Raw genomic sequence first — 23,513 nt, 5'->3', positions numbered from 1 at the left:
GTAGGCAATCTGAGCATTTCTGTGTGGTTAATAACATACATTAAACCACCTCCCCCCTTGAGCATTTTGTTGTTTGCATAGCACATCCCTTCCCATTAACCTAGAAGTAGTCGGCAACAACACATTACATTTCCAAGATAGCTAAGCCCCATCCAATATATACCAGATTTGGCTGTGCAATCACCTAAGACTTCCCATGTTAAATTATAACTAAATATCTCAAGGGGGCATGCACGCTTATATTTTCACGGGGTTAATATTGTCTTAGATTACCCTCAATTCCCAGGCTGTATTGATGTTACTGGGACCTATCCCCAGCGACACAACGAACGCCATAATCACTACAGATACTGTAGCTTTCATGGTTCCACATCGAAATGACATTTTTATATTTCACAGCTGGCATAAAGTTGCACATTTGCAGACAGTGAGATCATATTAGGTGCTGTCTAATATCAATTGAATTGTTCACAATATTTGAACATGAAAAGAACATCCAAGTTTTGTTGCTACACTTGTGGTTGTCTTGGTATTATCTTTAAAACGGAATTTTGTAACTTTGTGCGACAATGGCTGAAAATCTGTCCATGCTTTCGTATTTCATAGCATTTACAACCTTCTTGCAGTCTTCTTAAAGGCCCTTTCAGTGATCCCAGCGAAAGTACAAAAAAAATTAAAAATTGTTTATAAATTGTCTAAAAGTGAAGGATAAGTCATTAAAATTGTCATTAAGTATATTTGAATGAAAAAAAAAATTTGCAAAAGATGAGGTAAAAGCAGTATTGACAAAGTCGAGGTCCCATTCAAATACGTGTAGCTAATTTATACACTGTCAGTATATAAATTACAGATTTGTGTAAATTTCCTTATTTTGTCTCAAATACACAGCTTTTCAGCTGAACCACTAGCAAGCTATGTTAGCACATCTATGACAATGACAATGGTACCAAAATCTGTTGATGATTTTTTCGATCGTCTGGATGAGCAAATCTGTGAATGGGCCTTTAATGTCATCTCCTAAAACAAAACAGGACTTTGTACATTCCCTTGCTTTTACCCAGTTCCTGTAAACTGAACGGCATGCAACACTTCAAAACTCACTTTACTGTTACACTATTCCATGCATTAACCCATTTGAAATATGACATTTAAATTGAGATGAGATATGGTTTGATATTCATCTCTGGTACAGTACACATTACCAAGGAATCAATCTTGATGTCTGGGTTTCTCCTGCATACATAATCTTACATGATATGATTTCTAATGTGTACCCAAGTTTGTTTATTGATTTTTGTATGGAAATATTGTTGATTGTGCTGCAAGGAGGCCTTGAATTAGAGCACAATGCTAATAGCAACGTTTTGAAATAGGTAGAGCTAAAAATATGCAAAGCATTTAGCTTTAATATCAAAAGTACTTGCGGTTTGATTTTTCTTGTCTCAACCCCTCTTTCCCAAAAGTGATCTCTAATAATAGACTGTTATAAGTCACAGCTATGTATTAACCCCATGATAACTTCTTGCTGATTGGCCAAAAAGAAGTTTTCATTATCAATTGGCCCAATCAGCAACATTGTTAGAATAATTTCACCACACAAAGCAAAGCTCCATTCTGATTGGTGATAAAAGTAAAAATATCATGTAATTGACCAATCAGAGGCAATGTTAGATTGGCAGGTAGTGCTCAGGGGGTTAAAGTTCTTCTCAATGTTAATATGCATACTAATCAGCTCATTTGCATATTTTTATATCCTATGCAGTGGTGTCTCAGACTGCTATAAGTCACATTCAACGCTATGTATTAAAATTCTTCTTTTCAATGTTAATTTGCATACTAATCAGCTCATTTGCATATTTTTATATCCTATACAGTGGTGTCCCCCTCTATTGAAGAGCAGAATAGGTTGCAAGCAGACCTATCACATTACCTTATAGAACCAGACTTCAAGTATAAGGACTTTGCCAAGAGAGGCGAAACAACACAAATACCCACCTTTAGAGCACAGGTATGTGGCAAAGACTAGTCTAGAGCTATTATTATAGGCCTTATGCATGTGTGTGCATAGCAGATCCAATAGCCTTTTCCGCAGGAAGGTATGCTGGAGAATAATATTATACCTATGTTACAGGTGTCGATTCCCTTAGGCTTGATAAACATGGTTGAAAACAAGTCTTGTTTTGAGGCCCCTTCCCATGACTTGGCTGTTTTACAGTAGCCTTGATGAAGCTTTTCACTAACATATATGTGTATGACTATGCCACAGATCCGTACACAAAGCAGGGGTGTGTTCTTCAGGATTTTTCCTTATTTCAGGATTTTTTTGTGGCCAAAATGTATGCAGTTATATTGATTTGCAGCCTGTTTAAGGGTATTTTAGCCCAATTTCACCCTGTTTTTCAGGATTTTCTGCTACTTTCAGGATATTTCACAAGCTTTGAATTACATCCCTGCTGTCAAAGCTATACTATGATCATTACTAAATAGGCAAGAATTGTGAAGCTTTTTGTTACTCTGTTTGTTAAAGTAATCCTTCTCTACATTTTATGCCACATCCGTGCTTCTTGTTCAAAGTTTTGGTTAAGAATTAAGAAATAGATTGAACATTATACTTACATGCTTATTATTCTTAATTTCCCATGGTTAAAAGCTTTGTAAAAACATCATGTTTTGGACTGATTCTGTTGGTGTGTCAACGATTAATATGCATTCACTTCTCAACAGAAAAGTTTAAAAAGTAAAGTGTACGGTATCAACAAAGAAAACAGATCTTCTCGCAGAGGAAGTAAACATGCATTTCAAATTACTGGTGGGGAAAGCCCCTAGATTCCCATAAACAAAGCAGATTATATGCTTGTTTATTGCATGCCAGATTAAGTCGGAAGTTTTCAATGTATAATTGGAGGAGTATTAACATATTAACTGTAATCAATCTTGTATAGAGGGCAAAGGGGAAATCAAGATCTCCCATCCCCCCCACCCAAAAGACTATATATACCAGGTCTTGCCATTTGAGGCGAGCGATCGCTCTCGCTCACCACCAAACTCAGTTTCTAGTGAGCGATTTCCACTCGCCATAGACACTAAATATCGCTGCAAATCGGCCACGAATCGGCAATTCAGCATTTAATCGAGTCTGTGCCCCCCTACAAGCGGAGAAAGTCACACATTTTTAGTGCGCTTCGTGCACATTTCAACATAAATACTGTATTGAGACCGAAACTCTAATTGATTATACCCAAATAAGTGGTATTTGTGAAAATTCAACCACTCGCTTAGCATCATGCTAGCAAGTGATTAACCACTCGCCTTTATAATCTAAATTGCAAGGCCTGATATACTTGGCCGTACACTCTTTGTTTTAGATAATGTGTTCACAACGTTTTCCATTATTTTTTCCCACTACAGGATTATTCCTGGGAAGACCACGGTTTCTCATTAATCAACAGGTATTACGCAGACGTCGCGCCGCTATTAGACGACAAGTTTAGGTTAGCGTACAACTTGACGTACAACACGTAAGTACAAATTCCGATTTCATCTCGCGATGCATAGCGCAAAGGCACCTGGAGGATTGATGGGATATGCCATCATGATATCAATGCTGTGTGGAAATTGGCTATTCCAGTTGAAATCCATATACCCCCTATGGAAGATATAACCTTAATCTCCCACACAGGGGGTGTAGATTTTAAATGGAGTCGTCCAGGCAGGAACCATATTTGAACACTCACTCTCCATAGGGGGAGTATGGATTTCAACTGGAATAGCCTCATGTATATGCATACACATTCTTGCAGGTGGATGCATTTATATTTGCTTGTATTTTTCAGCAGTTTTAGTGAGAGTTTTGTTTTAAAAATAGCTAATATTAGTTGATTTTTTCTCGTATATGAAATAGACACCCCCTCTTCGGGCCTCGTGCATTAGACGTATCAACATCTCAGTGCGTGTGCATTGTTTTGTACAATTTCACTCCCAACAAGTGATACACACTTATTAACCTAAAATAATCAGAGGAAATGTCTCTAATTCACCTTTTCACCTTTCTACATTGAGTATTTATTAGTTTTTCATTGCATTGAGTAACACACTTAAACATATTTTCTTGAATAGCACCACTCTTCCCAAAACTTACTGTTCATTTGTATTTCTTGCTATTGGAAAATGATTGCTTTCAATGATACCACCTGTCACACTTTATCGACCCAAAGCAAAGTCCTGGAAACAAAAAAATTGATTTCCCCATAAAGATATGCCAAATTTCCAATAATATTTCTTTATTTGGAAACCAAATTTCTCATAATATTTTGTGGTGAACATGCTGGTTGACTTTTTTCTTGTCAATTCATCACAAAGTATTTATTTTCATCATCGATTCTCTCATCCAAACTGAAGTCATTCACTTCACTAAACATAAAATGAATTGTATTTGAGTGCCAGTTAGTCTAGTATTTCACCGGACAAGCTGAAGGCATTTTTGTTCTTCAAACTCTTTCACCTCCCTGCAGCCTTGGCTGTTTCCCTGCTTTTCTTCTTGTCCCTTTACCTCTTGATATTCCAACTTCATTTATCTATACCAAATAAAATGAGTTGTATTTGAAAAGCATTAAGTCTAGCATTGTACTGGATACACTATGGACCACAATGGCCTCATCCCAATGGCATAGTTCAATAGCCTCAATTAAACAATCATAGTGCAAAATCAAAATTTGACCTCAAGTTGCTGAGTATGAGTTTTTGTTCCCAAATTTTCTAAGGTTATTCGATGAATATACAAATGTATTGGGGTTAAAGAACTGTGCCCCTTATAGATGAGCATGTTGTGGATCCTAGTGTTATCTATACTAAATAAAATAAAATAGTCGTTTTTGAATAGCTGTAAGTCTAGCATTGTCCTGGATAAGCAGACAACATTTTGTTCATTCCTTTCAAACTCTTTTCAGTTCCCTGCTGCCTGTGTTTCCCACCCTTTTTCTTGTCCCCATCTCTTGACACGCATCCCACCCACACTCTTCGCCATGTATTGTGTGCTACACAATAAAGAGCAAGTCAGGACCGGTACCGATGATGTTTACCGATGGTGGCTCTATTCAACATCATTTCTACCATTAGGCTATTCTGGTTAAAATCCACACACCCCCTGTGGAAGATTTGACATTAATCTTCCATACATGGAGTGTGAATTTCAAATTGAGTTACCTGAATGGGTGGCTTCATTTGAAATCTACACCCCCTGTGTGGAAGATTAAGGTCATGTCTTCCATAGGGGGTGTATGGGTTTCAACAGGAATGGCCCATTTTGGAGCAGACGACACTGAAGGGGTGACATTTGAAATCTACACCCCCTGTGTGGGAGATTAAGGTCATGTCTTCCACAGGGGGTGTATGGGTTTCAACAGGAATAGCCCATTATCACACCATACCACCTGTCTTTGTTCTATCAATAATTAAAACATGTGATTGTATAAATAGGCCCTATTCATCTCAACATGCAAGTCCATTTACAAAATCCCTTTTATTTATCTTCGTATATCAAATGCCATTTTCAATAAGTCCCTGGTTTACAAAAAATATGATGCGAGATAAAAAAGAAATAATGGTATTCAGCATAGGCTGTAATTATTAAAATTGGCAGAACACCAATATTTGTCAAAAACAGATGTAATAGAATAGTGTAGAATATTTATATTTGGCAATTTAAAATGACTTTACAGTTTTGGCTCTTGATGATTGACTTAACAGTTTTGGCTTGTTATATTTGAGCTCTGCAAGATTTTATTAAGTTTTCAAACATTTCCCTATTTACCTGCAAAAATCTGTGTTGTTAACTCTCCACGCGGGTGTCGATTGCCGAAAACAAGTTTCAAATTTTTATTAAAAATTTCATATTTGTACATTTTCATGGACATATTTGGAATCGGCATGAAAAATGCATTTAAAATGAGCACAGATAAGCCTAGTATTCGTTCATAGGCTCAAGAGATAGCTCTCGATATTTTGAACAAATATTTTAAAATTTGGACTTTTGTGTTGAACTTGAAGCCTATTGCTGGCACGCAGAGCGTTAATAATAGTCTTCTTCAGACTAGATGTTCTTACATTTTGCTCATAGATTAAAGGTAAATTTTCACTTGACAAACCTGCACTCCTGCAGGGTTGGATAAAATGTGAATTTCCCATCAAAAGATGCGATATCCCTTCAATTTGTTGCACATAGGAGGTTTTTCCTGCCCACCGATGATACTCACCCACCTGGATTTATTCAAAACCTCCAGGGTTGTATGGTAATGTTATCCCTCACTGTACTTATATATGGTTCAAGCAAATTCATGGGACAAATCTGAATGGTCAAATTTTGCAAGTTGTATTTGAAGTCTGCATAAATTGTACTTGATTAAATAGAAACATACCTAATATTGGGTCAGTGGTTCTTGATTGGCTCCTGTAATTTTGTTACACAGTAGTTATTGGTTTTTCATTGGTAAAAAGATGTACGCAAAGATCAAACACAAAGTGGTTTTATACCATTGGTGTGAATGCAAAGGGACAGTTACAGCTATGGCTGCTACATGGCGTTTTCAGTTGATATTAATACCAACACAAACCAGGGATAAAAAAAAATGCTAGCAGATTGCAGGCATGATTATTCAAAATCCTGTGGTTGCTAAAAAGTTTCAGCCCAAATCGCGGGTCAGATAATCGAAAAGTCACCCAATTTTTTTCCTAACCATTGGTTCCTATGGGACAGGAACTACCGGAAGTCATGAGGGCCAATGTTGAAAAGTCGCCCAAGTTTTTTCTTAACCATTGGTTTCTTTGGGACAGGAAATTGTCAAAAGTCGCATGGGATAATCTTCAAAAGTCACCCAATTGGGCTACCAAATCGTGGTTTTGGCAACCCTGCTAATGGTTTTAGTGTTGTTGTAAGAATGGGCTTATTCCATTTTAAATCTGCCATACCTGTGTGGAAGATTTTTTTAAGTCTTCGACAGAGGGAGCATGTTTTTCAAATGGAATTGGCTGGGGGAATCATTTTGAAACAACTGGAGTGAGTATTTCAAATGGAAGATACCTAATTGTCTATTCTATTTGAAACACATACTCCCTCTGTGAAAGACTTCGCTTCCCCAGGAGGGATATGGATTTGAAATGGAATGTTCACTTTGCATAAGGCAGCTTTTTATTAAATACAATTAACCACTTCACATATCGGATTCAACACTTCCACAGCTGACTCTACTTGGTTGGCTATTTTAGTTCTGCATGGCTGCCAGCTTAGCATACGATACTGGTACTAAGCCAGCCACACGCTTTTACTGTCTTTTATTATTATTATTATTATTAAGCTGCGTAATTCCGCAACAAATTTAATTAGTGCTTGTCTAGACCGAGAGTAGTTTGCCATCAACTGTAAAATAGTGAGTTAAGAATGTATCAGCACATTCTGGCATTAACTGTCATTAGTAATAGTAATAAACTAATATTATAATATAAGTCAAACTTGTTACATACCATATGTTAAGTATGATTGATACAAGATGCCATTGTTCACGAAGTAGCCAACATTTTCCATTTGATGAAAATATTATTTAGTGTTTTTGACTTGCACTGCTTTTTCTTCTACAATTCTTTAAAAACCGAATGCATATTCATTCATGTCCCATACATAAAATTGTATGCGATGCAGGACATAATCCTCAGAAGATAGAAAAATAACAAAAGCTGGAAGAAATAAATATATTTATCCATAACTTTGTGATCTTAGAAAGTTGACAAAAGGTATAATTGTTTATCTTTCTCATGATCATAGCAGATCAGCTTACCAGGATCAGAGGTTATAATTGTGAATCACATGAGTGAATCTTCACCTCTGCTGTGCATGAGATCGGTGTAATCCGATGCATTCTTGATGCACATGCCCGCTAGGCGTGAGCAAAGTATAGCCCAAACATTGTGCACTCCCTCCCTCACTCCCTCCGCTAGGTATTTGAATAAAACAGTGATTCATAATGGATTAGCTACTACTTGATGTACAAGTAAACAGAAGTAGGTCTGTGTGTGTTAGGTTAACAGCAAGCCTGCTATATTACTCCCATATGTACTACTTTCTAAAAATTGTCCCTAATTGATTAATTGCACAATGTAATCACCTTAGTAACCAATCAAATTGGAGCTCTCAGATCTCTTAGAAAATTAACAACTTCATCCCCTTCAGCCCTACTGACCATTCTTACCTTATCTCTGATTGGGTAATGTATGATATAGCCCTCTATGCAATACCTAGAGAGATTCCATGTTTGGCTTAGCCATCTTCAAGGGTAGGGGAAAACTATAATTATGTTACGATTGTCAGAAAATGGACATGCCTATATTTGACTGTTCATACCATCAATTCAAGATCACAAACCAATTTCAATTGAATTCAGAGAGTGGAGGGTCCAAATCTAAAAACATTTAGTTGACCACCCCATGAAATCTGATTCTGAATGTTCCTTTCAAGCTATAAAATGTATGATTTTCAGGTTTAAAAACAAATTATCCAATTTTATATTAAATCGTACATTATGCCTTTAAGTGTTAAGTGGCAGCAAAATATATACACGATAATTGTTGCTTTCGATAGAGCAAAGGCCGAGTCGACAACAAACAATCCTTGCCAAAAATAACTGGCTTTTAATCAAATTTGTGACGGTAAATTGGCATCAAAGTGTTTTCCAGTATCAGTTCCTTCAATAATGTGTAGCTGGAAATTTTCATTAGGTTTTTATTTTTGTGTTTTTTATGGTTAATTCCAAGATCTGTGAATATTTAAGTCTGCAAAATTATTCAACCCGTGGGGTTTAATGTGCATGTCTTGAAACTGAATGGAAGAAACCGCAAAACTGAACGTAACTGTCAAATTTGCGAAACATGATCCCGCTAAAATATCCCGCTATAGGGAGCAAGCCTCCTTGTCCTTGCACACAATACCTAACTGGCAGTGGATAGCAACATGCCAGACATCCCCTAAACATAAAATATTAAAGGTATATCTACTGCAGCTAATATCATATAATATTGAATTTAGTGATGTTGATACTGTTATCTTCTTCATCAAATGAGGTGGGGATTTACTGGGTGTTTGGCCACATTCAGTTGCTACTTGTAAAATTCTGCCCATCATATTGTTATATATTGTGTTGCAATGAAGAATGGAAGCAACTGTTAATTAAGGTCCGTTCATACTACGCCAAAATTGATTTGTGGTGTGGTACGTGGCCATACTTCAAAATACTGCATTGCGGTATCGCAATAAAGATACCGGATTACCGGTACATATTAACTTGAAAATGCTACAAGTTGCGTTGAGTTGCGGCAAAAAGTAATCGGGAAGGCACCGCAACTCAAGTACAGCGTAGTATGAACAGACCTTTAGTCTCATTTTCCAATAGACAATTTCTTCGCATTGTGTAGATGCTAAAAATCTAGCCCTGCCTCAAAGATTCAAAGCAAATTTCACTAATCTGCATCTTCTCCACCTTAAACGTTGTATAAGAGTATGTGCATTTTTATCGGTCAGGAGTATAGAAGTTATCAAAAAACACTCCCTGCATCCGTGATTATGACTGCATACGTTTAACATACATGTCAAGAAATGGTGTCACACAGCTCTCTATTTTACCAAACCGATATTTTCACGAACAAAAGAATTTCAATAACAACGAATCGGTGCAATTTGTTTTATTGGTGAAAAATTCACAATAATACTGGTTTTCACCTGTAGGTATATAAAACCTCATGATAATGTAAAATTGTGGGATGGGATCGGTTAAAATAAAATTTCCACAACAAAAATTAAATACAGGGACCAAACAAAGGCTATGTGTGCCACACTAAATACATGTTTACATTATATAATACCCTATGGCATAGAATGAATGCATCTGACCTAATTTTTTATGTTCATCTATTTTTGTATGAAAAAACAAGAGCATTTTAACTGTGTCACTATGGACTACAATGGCCTCATCCCAATGGCATTGTTCAATAACCTCAATTAAACAATCATAGTGCAAAATTCGACTTCAAGTTGCAGAGTATACGCTTTTGTACCCAAATTTTCAAAGGTCATTCAATAAATGTGCAAATGTATTGGGGTTAAAGAACTGCACACTGATGGATGAGCTTGTTGTGGATCCTAGTGTGTTGTGCCATTAAGCACTGTATGGGACCTCTAATAGATAGATTGGTTTATTGTTAAGGGTAATGTCATAGGTTGTGAGTCTCATATGCAACATAGTAAGATGTATATGCATAAACCAGTAGAGAGCAGATTTAGACTCCCTTGTTGCAAGCAGTGTTCTATTTCCAAAATTAACATCATGCCAGCAATCTAGAATTGAAGAGCTTTGTTGCAAAACCCCTTACATTCCACTTGAGCAATTTTGAGAAAACATCAAAATATCATCAAAAAAGTACTGATGTATGGGGGTTTGCAACAAAAGCAGTTTTTGGCCTACCCAAGCATCCCGGCAAAAACTGTTTTTGTTGAAAACCCCCTTATATCAGTGATTCTTTTGATGTGTTCTCAAAATTGCTCAAGTGGATATAAGGGGTTTTGCAACAAAGCTCTTCAATTGTTATCTACAAAAGAACGCTACCATTATTTTTGTCGGATTGGGCTTATCAATTTTCTGTCACTTGTAGGCAGTTAATATTGACAGATTTGTCCATGCATCCCCTTTAGTATTAATTAGACTTGCTGTACCTTGAATACCACATGCATACATACTGTAGAGTATATTAGGCTGTTCCTGTTGAAATACATACACCCCCTATGAAAGACATAACCTTAATTACCCATAATACAAACTAGGGAAGAGGCTTATAATGCATCATACACTGGAATACAGAAACATTCAAACATTACAAACTAGTGCACAAGATCAAATTCAATCCATATGTGAAATGTGAATTTCAAATGGGGTTAAAATTAATGGGTGAAATTTGAAATCTACACCCTTGTATGGGAGATTAAGGTCATGTCTTCCACTGGGGGTGTATGGATTTCAACTGGAATAGCCCATTGATTTACCTGTCAAAATTGCATACAGAATTGAGGTGTGTTATATATAAAACCTGAAGTAGGTCGTCTGGTTGGAAAAACAAACCGCCTTATGCCTGTCCATTTAAATGATGAATGTAAACAAACAAAATCTATTTTTAAAGTGATGTTACATGTACATTCAGGTGAATATTTGGATACATTTTGCTGCTTGAGACTGAAATTCACAAAAAAACCCTTGAATAAACATCAGCATATACAGTAGTTGGTTTTGGATACCGCTTGATTAGCTCAACCAGAATCTTCTTTAGTTACATCACCTCTAATAATCATTATCACATTGCTATTAATACCAGACAGACATTTGGTAAATTAACACATTCCCATTATAGACACTCTGTCTGCAGATGTGGTGCTGCTGAGCTGAAGGAATCATCTGTAAACCATAGAACAAGTTCAATTTTACACCGCCGTATATTTGCATACTAACCTTAACCGTACTGAATGCTACAAAACACTACAGCCTGCTGCCTCCCCTCTAGTGAAGGAGGGGGGGCAACGCATAGGGTACCTCCAACCAAGCCACCCTTAGTACCATCCCTCCAGCGAGGCTGGGAGCAACACATAGGGCACCTTGAAGCAAACCACCCTTGGTACACCACCTTATTGAATACTACAAACCACTACAGCCTGAGTGGCTCCTCTTCAGTGGGGCAGGGGGGGCGATACATAGGATACCTCCGACCAAACCACTCATATCAAATTTTAGTTGTTTTTGAAATATGGCCATCCTCAGACATCCGTTATCTGTAAACGGAATTAATTTGACTTTGTAAGTTAGCAATTTATAGCAATATCGGACAAACAATTTGTTTTTGTTTAATCATGCCATTTATGGTATTTGCATGATTGGTTTTCACAAATGCTTGTGGTTGACACAGCTGCTACCCACATGTGGTATGCTGAAGAGATCTTGTCATTCTCTGCTGCCGATTATCATATCTATGGGATGCAATGGGCTGTTCCATCTGAAAACTACACCCCCACTTTGAGGACCATTTTGGTATTCCAATCAAATTGAGAAGTATTACAATTATTCTTAATCCAACCATTTTCATCCATAAAAGTGATGAAGGTATGGACGTTTTTTTGAATTCCAAACAAAATTGTCTAATTTGTGCAAAATTCAACAGAATTTTATAAATTTCAAACAATTTTCCAACTGGAATTTTACATAAGACTAGTAAAAAAACCCAGCAGGATTGAATGTTATTTGCAACTCACGATTTAGATGGGACTGAAATCTTCCACAGGCAAGGGTTTGTGAATTTTAAATGGAATTGCTGAAGATAAAATACATTGGATGAATAATTAATGAAGCTGGAGTTGTTTTATGACATTTTGTGATGTGTTGCACGTGAGAAATATAAAACTGGGAATGGTTGATTTACTCTGTGGCTCTCATGTAGTCTGGCATGTGTGTGCTCCAATTCTTCATCCTGTCTACAACTCTACATGTACATTATATCTGTTGGAAGTAAAAAAGGAGTAACTGTGAACAGATTACAAAAGAGATGTTGCCTTCTTACTTGGGAAACAGGTGTTTTAGATTCAGTCTACTCACAAAGTCAAAATGCTGTATCTACAAGTAAACAACATATATCAGATACTGTGTTTTTATCTGGGACTGAGGGGGAATATTTTGAATCAATCTGCTTCTAAAGTATAGGACAGTATCTGCTAGCATTAACAAAACAGAAAATACTGCATTTTTGCCTGGGATGCTACACTAACTTCCAGAGATAAACAACACTCTCTTGCTCTGATTGATGCACACTCCCCATTAAAGAGCATAATTGGCCAATCGGATAACCATTCTGATTAACCAGCCAATCAGAGCCCCTCTTCCATGTTTAGGCTGTGTACGCGCACCACGGGCAAGCACCATTGTTCTCTGCAGAAGTGTTTTGATATTAGCGTCAAGACAGACAGGGGTGGTTTCCCATGGTGGTTCGCACTGTGTAAAGGTTGCAATTCAGCATCGAAGTGGTTACGTAATTCTCTTGGTTACCAGATCACGCTATTTTGGTATGCCTTCGAGTGCCATATACTTTGTGTGGTGATTGTTTCGATCGTGGTTCATTACTCAAGCGTGTGATCCTGTTGAAATAGTAACATTACGTAACTTCGCTGGCAAATTCTTGCGAGTCCAATGGGTTGGGTAGGTGTAGCGAAATTTTGTGTCCTGGATGGCAGACTATAATACCAAAGACATAGTAACTGGTTAAACTTACATGGGAGGTGTAAGTACGGGCGATACACACCGAATATTAATATAGTATTTGCTCTTACTGGAATATTATCTGCCCACAATGTGTATAGTAACTACATCTACATGGTAGACTCGGCTTTAAGCTACATCCCGAATATTAATAAGTATTAGATCGAAATGGAATGTTCAGAGAATCTGCCCACAATGTATATAGTAACTACACCTACATTGTAGACTCGGGTACTATATACATCCTGAATATTAATTGATATGCTCAAAGTGGAATATACAGAGAATCTGCCCACAATGTATTTATAGTAACTACACCTACATTGTAGACTCAAGTACTACATACTGAATATTAATTGATATATGCTCAAAGTGGAATATACAGAGACTCTGCCCACAATGTATATTATAACTACACCTACGTGGTAGACTCAGGTAGAGCTACATCCCGAATTTTAATTAGTATTACCTCGAAATGGAATATACATGTACATAGAATCTGCCCACAATGTATATACACTCTACATGGTAGACTCAGGTACTACATCCCGAATATTATAAGTATTAGCTCAAAATAGAATACAGAGAATCTGCCCACAGTGTACACATTTATAAATATCATCAACATTCATAACTATGTTCTGCTCTAGTTGTGATGTACTTGTATATATTTTTTTGTTGACCAAAAATAGAGGCAACTGTCACTCATAGTATAGAAATACTTACTGTTTGCATACATTTGCAATAGATAAATTGTGTCCAGAGACGGCTTTCCATTCTATCTGAAAAATACTTAAGCTTTGATAACTTCATTTACAACATGCTTCAAATCTTTCTCCCTGATAATTCTTTCTTTATAATTATGTCTATTTTCAAGAATTTTTTCTTGATTGCATCTAATCCTATGTAATTAGTTCTGACAAGAGATTGTTTTCTTGATGTTTTTGCAATCTTGATCTGTTTCTATTTGTTTGTTTGATTGTTTGTTTGTTTGTTTGTTTGTTTGGTTTTATTTGCTGTGAATCAAATTGTGCTATTCCAGTTAAAATTCATACAGATCATCTTCTAAACATTACGTGACTTAGCTCATCCATCTCTGCACTGTTCTCTGTGTGATTCTGTTACTTATTTTTGATTTTCATAATTTTTAAACCAAATTGGTCTTCCTCTTGCAATGAAAATAACCAGAATGTCCCCTTTTTGGGCCATCATTGAACGGCTCTTTTTACAGCTACCATTTATTTGTTTACAAAGGGTGTTCTTCAGTGAACAGCTCTTTTCAGGGCCACCAAAACATTAGCATAGGTGAGGTCTGCTTGTTCTCTGTTGACAAGGGGCACTCTTCAGTGAACGGTCCTTTTCAGAGCCATCAGAAGGCAAGGGACAGCCTACATGTTTCATTCATAGGTACTTTTTCCTGAAGAAGTCAGAGCTACTCCTGACAGTTCCAAACGTGTCCGATAGTGAACCCTCTAAAATACTTACTAATTGTTCTGCTTCTTATTATTTCATAATCTCCAGGATGGGTAAAAAGAGAGCAGTTGACACATCGTTGCTAAGGCGAGCCATCTGGAACTACATCCACTCCCTGTTTGGTATCCGTCATGATGACTATGACTACGGTGAGGTGAACGAACTTCTGGACAGAAACCTAAAGACATACATCAAGACTGTGACCTGCTATCCGGAAAAAGCCGGCATGAAGGACTACGAGGGTTTCTGGAGGACTTCAAACATTCAGAAAAGGTCAGTTTTGAAATGGTGTAGGGAAGTTGGGGTTCTTTAATGTATGAGAACTGGATTGTTTGATCTAAAATGGGTTAAAATTAAAGAGATGGAAGGCAGAAAGAGACTCAGAATTGCTCCATGCGTAACGCAATGGTAAATCAGCAGTATTGGTTTGTAAAACTGAAATAGTGTTCCACCGGCATTTATCAGTAAAAGCGCAATATTCAAAACGATCAATTTTATTTTCAAGCATGAGCTTTACAAAGTGTGTTACAAAGGTTTCGTATAGGCCACTGTGTTGTAACCAGGCGGAAAATATAAATTGGACGATATCTTTGTCAAACGACCGAATCTGCAAGAAAGTTTATGCACATATACATGATGTAGCCCTAGGATGATAAGAAGTTAGTTAGGGGAATGAGACTGTGGATCACATAATGTCGGGACTTTATGTTTACGCTGTGGATCACATAATGCCCCTTTAAGTCTGGGCTTCTTGTTTTGACACAAGTCAATACGTTGTCTGGATTAAACAGCAACAGAATCAAAGTTTTTCATCTAATTGTTTTTATTGGCTTGTTTTTCTCCCATCCAGGTGCATGTGAACATGATGATCCTGGAAGCACGGATGCAGGCCAGTCTGCTCTACTGTCTGAGGGCCATCATGCGCTACATGACATGAGTGTTGCTCAACAACAGAGGGCGCTTGTTACAACTCCCTCCCACCTTGTACGTACATGGTATTATCATTTTGGCAGAACAAACAAAGGCCTTTACCCTCTATCCCCACCGCAGCTGTGTAACTACTGCAATATGATTCACCTTAATTTAGCAACAGAGTCGCTGTGAAGAACGGAACGTCAACCTGAAGAACTCGGGATCGTCAAACGTGCGTGTGTTTAACAGGTGTTTGGGCATTGAAATCAGCGTGCAACAAGACTATTCGTTTTCAGTTCGTACAACAGCCTCAAAGCTAAACAAAGCCAGCCCATTCAACAGCATTACTTTACGCTAAATAGAAAGCCTTGAAATATTCAGTTTTTCTTGCAAATTCATATCAATATTGATATGATAAAAAAATTTCTTGATCGTAGTGATGCATAAATTTGGTAGCTAATATGATGAAGACCTTTTTAATGGTCAGTCGCCTTGCGTGGTACAAATGTTTTATGTTGCTGGTGCAAAACGTCCAAAAAACTTTTTTTCGCGGGATGGATTTCAAATCATAGCGTTCGGGTACGACAGGTGGAATGTCCATAAGGCAGTAACCTTGTTTAGTCATTTTAAAAATTGATTCAAGAGGTTAAATAACGTTGCTTCCAGTACACACTAAATGGCTAGTCCAGTTGAAATCCAAACACCCCCTGGAAGACATGAACTTAATCTTCCATGGTGTGAATATCAAATGCAATTGCCTGAATGGGTGACTCTATTTGAAATCAATTTCCTTGTGTGCGAGATGTAAGGTCATGACTTCCACAGGGGGTGTATAGGTTTCAATCGGACTAGCCTCATTCATGTATATACAACCATATATTGAAATAGTTAGTGTCACGATATTGGACCGTTTGTTTGTTAGGTATTATAGCCATTACATACATGGAAGGGGGCACTTTATACTTGTTGCTTTGTTTTTTTGCTGTATCAAACATCCATATCAAATGGCATTTTGATAAGCTTTTATAATGTGTTCTTAGTCTTGCTACAGAAAAAACTTCAGAAAATGCGTAACTTTTTACTTATTAAATAGATTTATTTTCAGTTTTCATTCCATATTCAAGTATAATACTAACAATTTTTATGGCATGGCGTATGGCTAGATCAATTTGTTAGTCTTTGGCCGGGTTTCCACAATTCCTAAGGCTTCCAAAGGTGGCAGCGGGTGGTGCTGAAGTAGCCCAATTTCTAGACAAAGTGTAAAAAACAGCACCCAAAATCCTATATATAGACCTGTGATTTAAATTATTAAAATTATGCAGATGAACACTGGATTGAGTACTTGTACTGCACTCCAAGATCGACCAATAAAGTAATTCAGTGCTTTGGTGACTGCAAGGTCTGTAAAAATAGGCATTACAAAGAAAGGAAAATACCCATAAAAACCGCTACACCTTGAAATGTTCAACAGTAGCGCCATATGTACCACTTTTTGCTGAAGCGCAGCAAGCTGTTTGGGTGTTGTGTGGTTAAGGATCCCTGTGGCAGCCCTGGTCTTAGGATTATTTAGTGATTCCATACTTCATATAGTCCATATATCTACCTCGAGTCCCTGGCGTGTTCTGCGTTAGCTTTGCGTTACTTGGTGCGTTTTACGCACGTGATCAACATGCCGCATATGTACAGGCAAGAAACCACGCCAAGCCAACGCAGTACACGCTGAACTTCAAAGCTAGTGCCAGGGACTCGAAGTAGATATACGACGTACAGACTATAGCAGCTTGCTTTCGTTTTGTTCAACTACTCATATTGCCAAAGCAAAAAAAAAACTGATTCTTTGCTATCTACTGAAATAACATGAGCCAATGATCGAAAATTCCCGGAATATAGATGCTGTGGTTCTGTGAACTGCTTATTATGGGGCAAGAAGGTCCTATCTGCAATAGCTGCCCTATAGACATTTGACAGTTTTTGTAGATAGGACTTTCATGCTCTAAGCCCTCGCCATGTACACCAGATGTTGGACTAGTAGTCATGGTTAAGTGCCAAGCGTAAACAACTCAATATTCAGATTATGCTAGATCTATAATTGGTCTTATTTCTGTATCTTTCTGGTGAAGAACAGACCCATGAGTTATTTTTAGGAATGATCATTTTAACTCTGCAGAAATTTTAATTTGATGTCAGCAGTGCACACAATAGTACTTGATATCTTATTCAATTTTTACTCTGAGTATTCAAGTGTATCCAAAAACACATTTTAATAATTAACAAAAACAGTATATGACTACATAACGAGTGTAATGTAGGCAGTTCACTGACCTTGGTACTCTGGGTATGACAGTGATAGTGATACCACCTTGTGAATTATAGTGGCCCTGTATGTCTGTATGTCAGTCAAACATGGGCACCTGTCTTGTGAAAGCTGCAACTTTATGGAAGTTTATTTGACCATCAACAGTCAATACCATTGGGCTATACCAGTTTGAATCCATGCATCACCTATGGAAGACATGACCAGAGAAAATAAAGATAGAGAAGCGACACTCTCTGCAAACTGCCTATACCGTGCTATACCGCAGTTGAAGACATCTAATACAGCAGAGTGAGCAGACAGTACATGTACAATGTGATTCTCTCATTTATAATTAGGATTACGTCATTGCCAGAGCTTTGTTTTGTGAGCGGGACAAAGCGTATAAGTCCGCCCACCGCTGTCAATCATTCTAACGAACAAATAAGCAAGCTCTGGCAATGACGTAATCCTAATTATAAATGAGAAAATCACATTGTACATGTACTGTCTGCTGTACTAGATGTCTTCCAACAAGTGCCGGAGTGTCGCGGTCCTGACATGACCTTAATCTCACACACAGAGAGTGTATTATTTTTAATGGAAGTCACTCATTCGGGGAACCCCATTTGAAATTCACACTCCTGTGTGGGAGACTTAAGGTCATGTCTTCCATAAAGGGTGTGGATTTCAACTGGAAGTGCCCATTCTGTTGGTAACTAGACTGAAGTAATTGCACACATACGTTTACAAGACTGGTTTATAGATGCAGCTTTGGTAAACCTTACCAGGCCATAAGCCATAGGTTCTCATTGGTACATGGAGCTATCCTCACACTGTCATGTTTTGTATTCTTTTCAACCGTGTCATTTATACTCTTCCACGTACATTAGTATGTCACCATTTATTAGTGTTTATATAGCTGTACCCCAAGTCTGTAGAAGAGAGCTTGTCCACCAAATAATTTGCCAAATTAGGTGATGTTGAAGGCCTGTAGTAGGATTTTGTTGCTTGCAGATATATTGAGTTTATAGGAACCTGAACCACCTAGTTGTGCAATATCAGTGTGTCCATATGAACAATGGAAAGGGATGGGATCTTTGGTGCGAACAAGGGATAGGGAAAACAAGAGCTTAAATCTGATATTTATTGAGGGTAGACTTAACACAAGTCATTCATTTTTGTTACACTAATTCTTGCCAAGCTAGATGCAAGAGCTTAGCTTAGTTACTGTGTCTCATCTCAAGTTAAGAGTAACGCCATGTTAGATTTTGTAGTGGCGGACTTGAATCAGTGCGTTTACGCGGTGGCGCCACCAGCGTACAGACAAAGCGCACTTCTTTATTAGGATTAGGTTAGCGCGCACAATTTGAATATGCTACTACAAAATCCAACATGGTGTTACTCTCAACTTGATACGAGACAGACTCTAACTTGATTCTCATTACTAGGGATCAATTGTATCACAGTTTGAATTTGTCGAACTGATGTCCTAGATGTGAGTATTAAATGACTGCTTTTGTCACACAGATAACCATGGAAGTCAATGACTGCCTTTAACAATTCAAGCACTTGTTCAAAACTGATGCTGATTTATGTAAAGGTTATTTCACCTTCTTGATCAGGTCAAACATGTATGATGTATGATTGAGGATGAACAGTTTGATGACTTCTTTCATCGGTGTGACATTAGGCAAGTCAGTTGGTCATGGCGATTTTGCTAAGCTCGGGTACACGATGTAAACAAGTTCAAATTGGTTATTTTCCAACTTGATAAGATTACAAAACCACATGGTGAACCAACATGAGGGTTGTACGTGTAGGTCTTGCCTGGTGATTTTTTGTATCGGAGCTATAAAAGTAAGAGCAAGAACTATTCTTACAATCAAAGTACATGTAAGTTGTGTAACCACACTTTTGACACACAAGGCTTTACAACATCATATGGCCATGATCAACTGTTGTGTGATCTGTTGACATTACAGGTTGATAATGTAAGATGTACTTTCGAAAAAAAGAAATGGGCTATTCCAGCTGAAATCCATATACCCCTATGGAAGACATGACCTTAATCTTCCACACAGGGAGTGTGAATTTCAGATGGGGTTTCCTGAATGGGTGACTGCATTTCAAATCTAAGGTCATGTCTTCTGTAGGGGGAGTATGGATTTTAACTGGAATAGCTTTTGTTCTTAATGTACCTAGTATCAAAAAATCACCATCAGCATGTGTGGTATGTGCACTGGTTTAAATCCAACACAGATTTTTTTAAAGTTATAAGCTTTTAAGTCTTGGAAGGGCCAGAAGTTTGAATTTTCATTATGATTTGCTCTGTTTATAGATGGTTGACCCTATGTGCCATTAGGTTGACCCCTTGCGACCCTAGGTCATAGTGCATCCCATATGACCCTAGGTCACGGTGTATTTTGTATGCACCTCTTGTATGTATTGTATCTTAAATATTTAATGCATATATATAAATATATATATTATTATTGTCTTATATTGTGTATTTATATGATTATTATTGGTATATATTGTTTTTTCCCACTTTTGTTATCATTATTGTTATTATTATTATGACCATTTTTTTCTTTTATTCATTTGATGTATTGTTTTTAAAACAAAAATGTTAATGATGAACCCAAAGTGATGATAGATTGATGATAAATGTTGTAAAATTATGAAATGATTCTTGTAAGTTTTGTTTTCATGATAATTGACTGCACAATCTTATAATAGATGATTATAAACAAAAACTGATTTGTTATATTATTATTATTATTGTATCATAGCAGTGTACAGTCATTGGGATTTTATCAGTATTGGTGGATCCCCATCATATCTCGCCCTATTTGGTCGATATATGATAACACATTTCAAATTTCATAGAGCAAGTTCTTGGTTCAATGTTTGTCCAGCCCCTTTTAAGCAGTATATTATTGCTGTACAGTCATCCACAGATAGTCAATGTCCCAGTAGACCGTTTTGGTAAATCCCATAAGCTTTCGTGAGTACACCTTAGATGTCGTCATTTGCAATGGCAGAACGATGTTCACTAAACGATGTGCGCATGCGCACAAGCGGTGTGACATCAAATGACGACATCTCAGGTGTACTCGCAAAGGCTTATGGGATTTACCAAAAAGGTCAATATTTAACCAATGTCATCCACTACAGTTACTTTTACATACAATTCAGATATATTTGAGATTAAGTAGCACATTTAAGTCTACAAACTGCTGGCAAAGAATTTGTTGGTTTATTGATTCATGTAATGAAGGTTTGCCATCTGATATAGTTTATTCGGCTTATAATTGGTGAAAAAACGGACTCGAAACATTGTGTATTGATAGCGGTACAGTTTTAGTCCCCATTTGTGACAATTTAATAAGGTGGGTGTACATCCCTTAGTGTTCATTACACACAGGGCTGTATGGAGTGCAGCCTCTCCTAGAGCTCAGGGGGAAGTGTAATCTTTGGATAACGCTTTTCGATACGGACAAGAGTGACCTTGATGCGACATCATACAAGCGGCACAGTTCATGTCCCATTGATGAGTGTTTTTCAGCGATTTCGCACTTCCCCCATGGTGCTACCTCTCTGGTCTCTACTTAACTAATATTGCTAGCTATTAGGGATTGGGTTCTCCTTGAACTTGCTCGTTCAAATTTTGTCAAAACCAAAAACTGAAAAAAGGTGCAGAAATACTTAATCTCTTGTATTTGATGAAGTATGGTACTAAGCTTTACGAAGATATACCATTCCTTCTGAAAGAAGATTAAAATGTGATGATTGATATTAATGTTGGTATTTAAATGGACTCATCCATTTGAAATCCACACCCCCTCTGAGGAAGACTTTGAAATGCCAATCAAATTCAATAACCATTTTCATCTACAAAAAATTGGAAAAGATGTTTTGGAAAATTTTCCAAACAATATTTTCTTATTTTAAGGCCAAATAGTGTAAAATGCAACAAGATTTTATAACTTTCAACAATTTTAAACTGGAATTTAACATAAAATTTCCAGCTGGAAATTTTATGTTTTAGAAAATCCCTTAGGAAAATTACTGAAAAACACTACCTTTACATTGGTAAGGTTTCTCTTTGGTGTGAATCCTTTCATATCTAGTCTTGTGACTTGAAGTGGAATTGGAATTGAGATGGCAGCAAAATCTTCCACAGAGAGGTGTGGATTTTAAATGGACTAGCCCAGTGTACATAATGTAATATCTTGTATATTGCTTACAATATAATGTTTGTATAAAAATTGATAACAAACAGTATTAAACAGCTCAACCAAATGCATCTGACAATACAAGTGATTTTTGCTATAGCCTTCCACTGTATACGTGTGTCGGTGTCTCTCCCATATACAAGTCCCATATCAGAACATCTATTCTGGGTGGTCAGGTTTCACAAAGAGGTGTAATGTCGAAAATCATTGCAAGTCACTATAAAATCTGCATAAAAAATGATTCGGTTCGTGCTGCGATCAATGTACATGCTCAACACTGCCGTACATTAAGTTGGAAGAAAGCCTGTTGTTGACTAACATTTGTTTACACTCATGTCAGTGTGATGCACGGCAAATAACTCCTGATTTTTACTGATACAGGGTTTAGTGATAGAAAGTTGTGTGGTCACATGATTGCAAATGTTTGGTCACATGATTGCAAATCCTGATCACTGGTGGCCAGGACTTTGATCATCTTGGATGACGGACGGTCAAGTGCCAGCCACCAGTAACCAGTAAAAGCTAGGACTCAGGCAAAATAGAGTACATACTGGGATAGGACATAAGACTCGTGCAATAGAGTACATGCTGGGATAGGTGTTCTGAATGGGTTTATATAGTGTTCATCCTCATACCGTAATGATGTTGGTGTGAGGTATTCCTTCTTGGACAGAGGTTTTTGTTCTTAGACAGGGATGAAGCAGCTTCATAAACAAAAGACCTTGTTAATGATATACTGCCCTTAATTTCAAACAGGAATCTGCAAATTTTGATGCCCCTAAATGTGTGACATACAAAGATGCTCAAAATTCAGCCTAGTTTCAGTTTTCCATCGGTTAATATGCTTCATTAGTCGCATACAGGTCTGTGCATAGACTGCGGTATGCAATTTCAAGTTGCTAAAACAGAACTTTGGCTAAAATTTTCCGTACACCTGGCGGACGGTTGATATTCAGTTTTAAATAAATTGTCATACTTGACTCGTTATGGGTGTACATAGTATTGAACTATCACCTGCCATCTTTCAAACCAAAGCCAGATTCCTTGATTACCGGTCAAAAGTAAAGTCTTCTGGACATACGGAAATATATATAACAAGGTGGTTACTAGGACCAATTCCCCAAGGACCTGCACTTCTGTTGAAGATCTCAGACATAATACAAGTCATATTGTCTCGTGCAAAACTAGTCAAGACTTCAGATTTCAGATCTTGCAATGAGTGGTAGGTCTTTTTAAAGTCATCCCTAAATTGGAATCTAACTAGGG

The 23,513-nt window shown here is 37.3% G+C and overlaps 1 protein-coding gene across 1 annotated transcript in view; it reads left to right on the top strand.

The window, feature by feature from the left end:
• LOC140140909 (sestrin-1-like) overlaps window positions 1–18,227 on the top strand; it is a 142,118-nt gene extending 123,891 nt beyond the window's left edge. Inside the window, 5 exon segments of the mRNA XM_072162663.1 lie at window positions 1,875–2,008; window positions 3,409–3,518; window positions 14,850–15,043; window positions 15,046–15,074; window positions 15,652–18,227. Of these exon segments, the coding sequence (XP_072018764.1) occupies window positions 1,875–2,008; window positions 3,409–3,518; window positions 14,850–15,043; window positions 15,046–15,074; window positions 15,652–15,738 (554 nt within the window). The 3' untranslated portion in view covers window positions 15,739–18,227.
• Window positions 18,228–23,513: the final 5,286 nt, after the last annotated feature.

This window comes from Amphiura filiformis, chromosome 19, assembly GCF_039555335.1.
Source record: "Amphiura filiformis chromosome 19, Afil_fr2py, whole genome shotgun sequence".
Lineage (NCBI taxonomy): Eukaryota > Metazoa > Echinodermata > Ophiuroidea > Amphilepidida > Amphiuridae > Amphiura > Amphiura filiformis.
The sequence above is the reverse complement of the archived record's forward strand: the minus strand, read 5'-3'. Positions and strand labels throughout refer to the sequence as shown.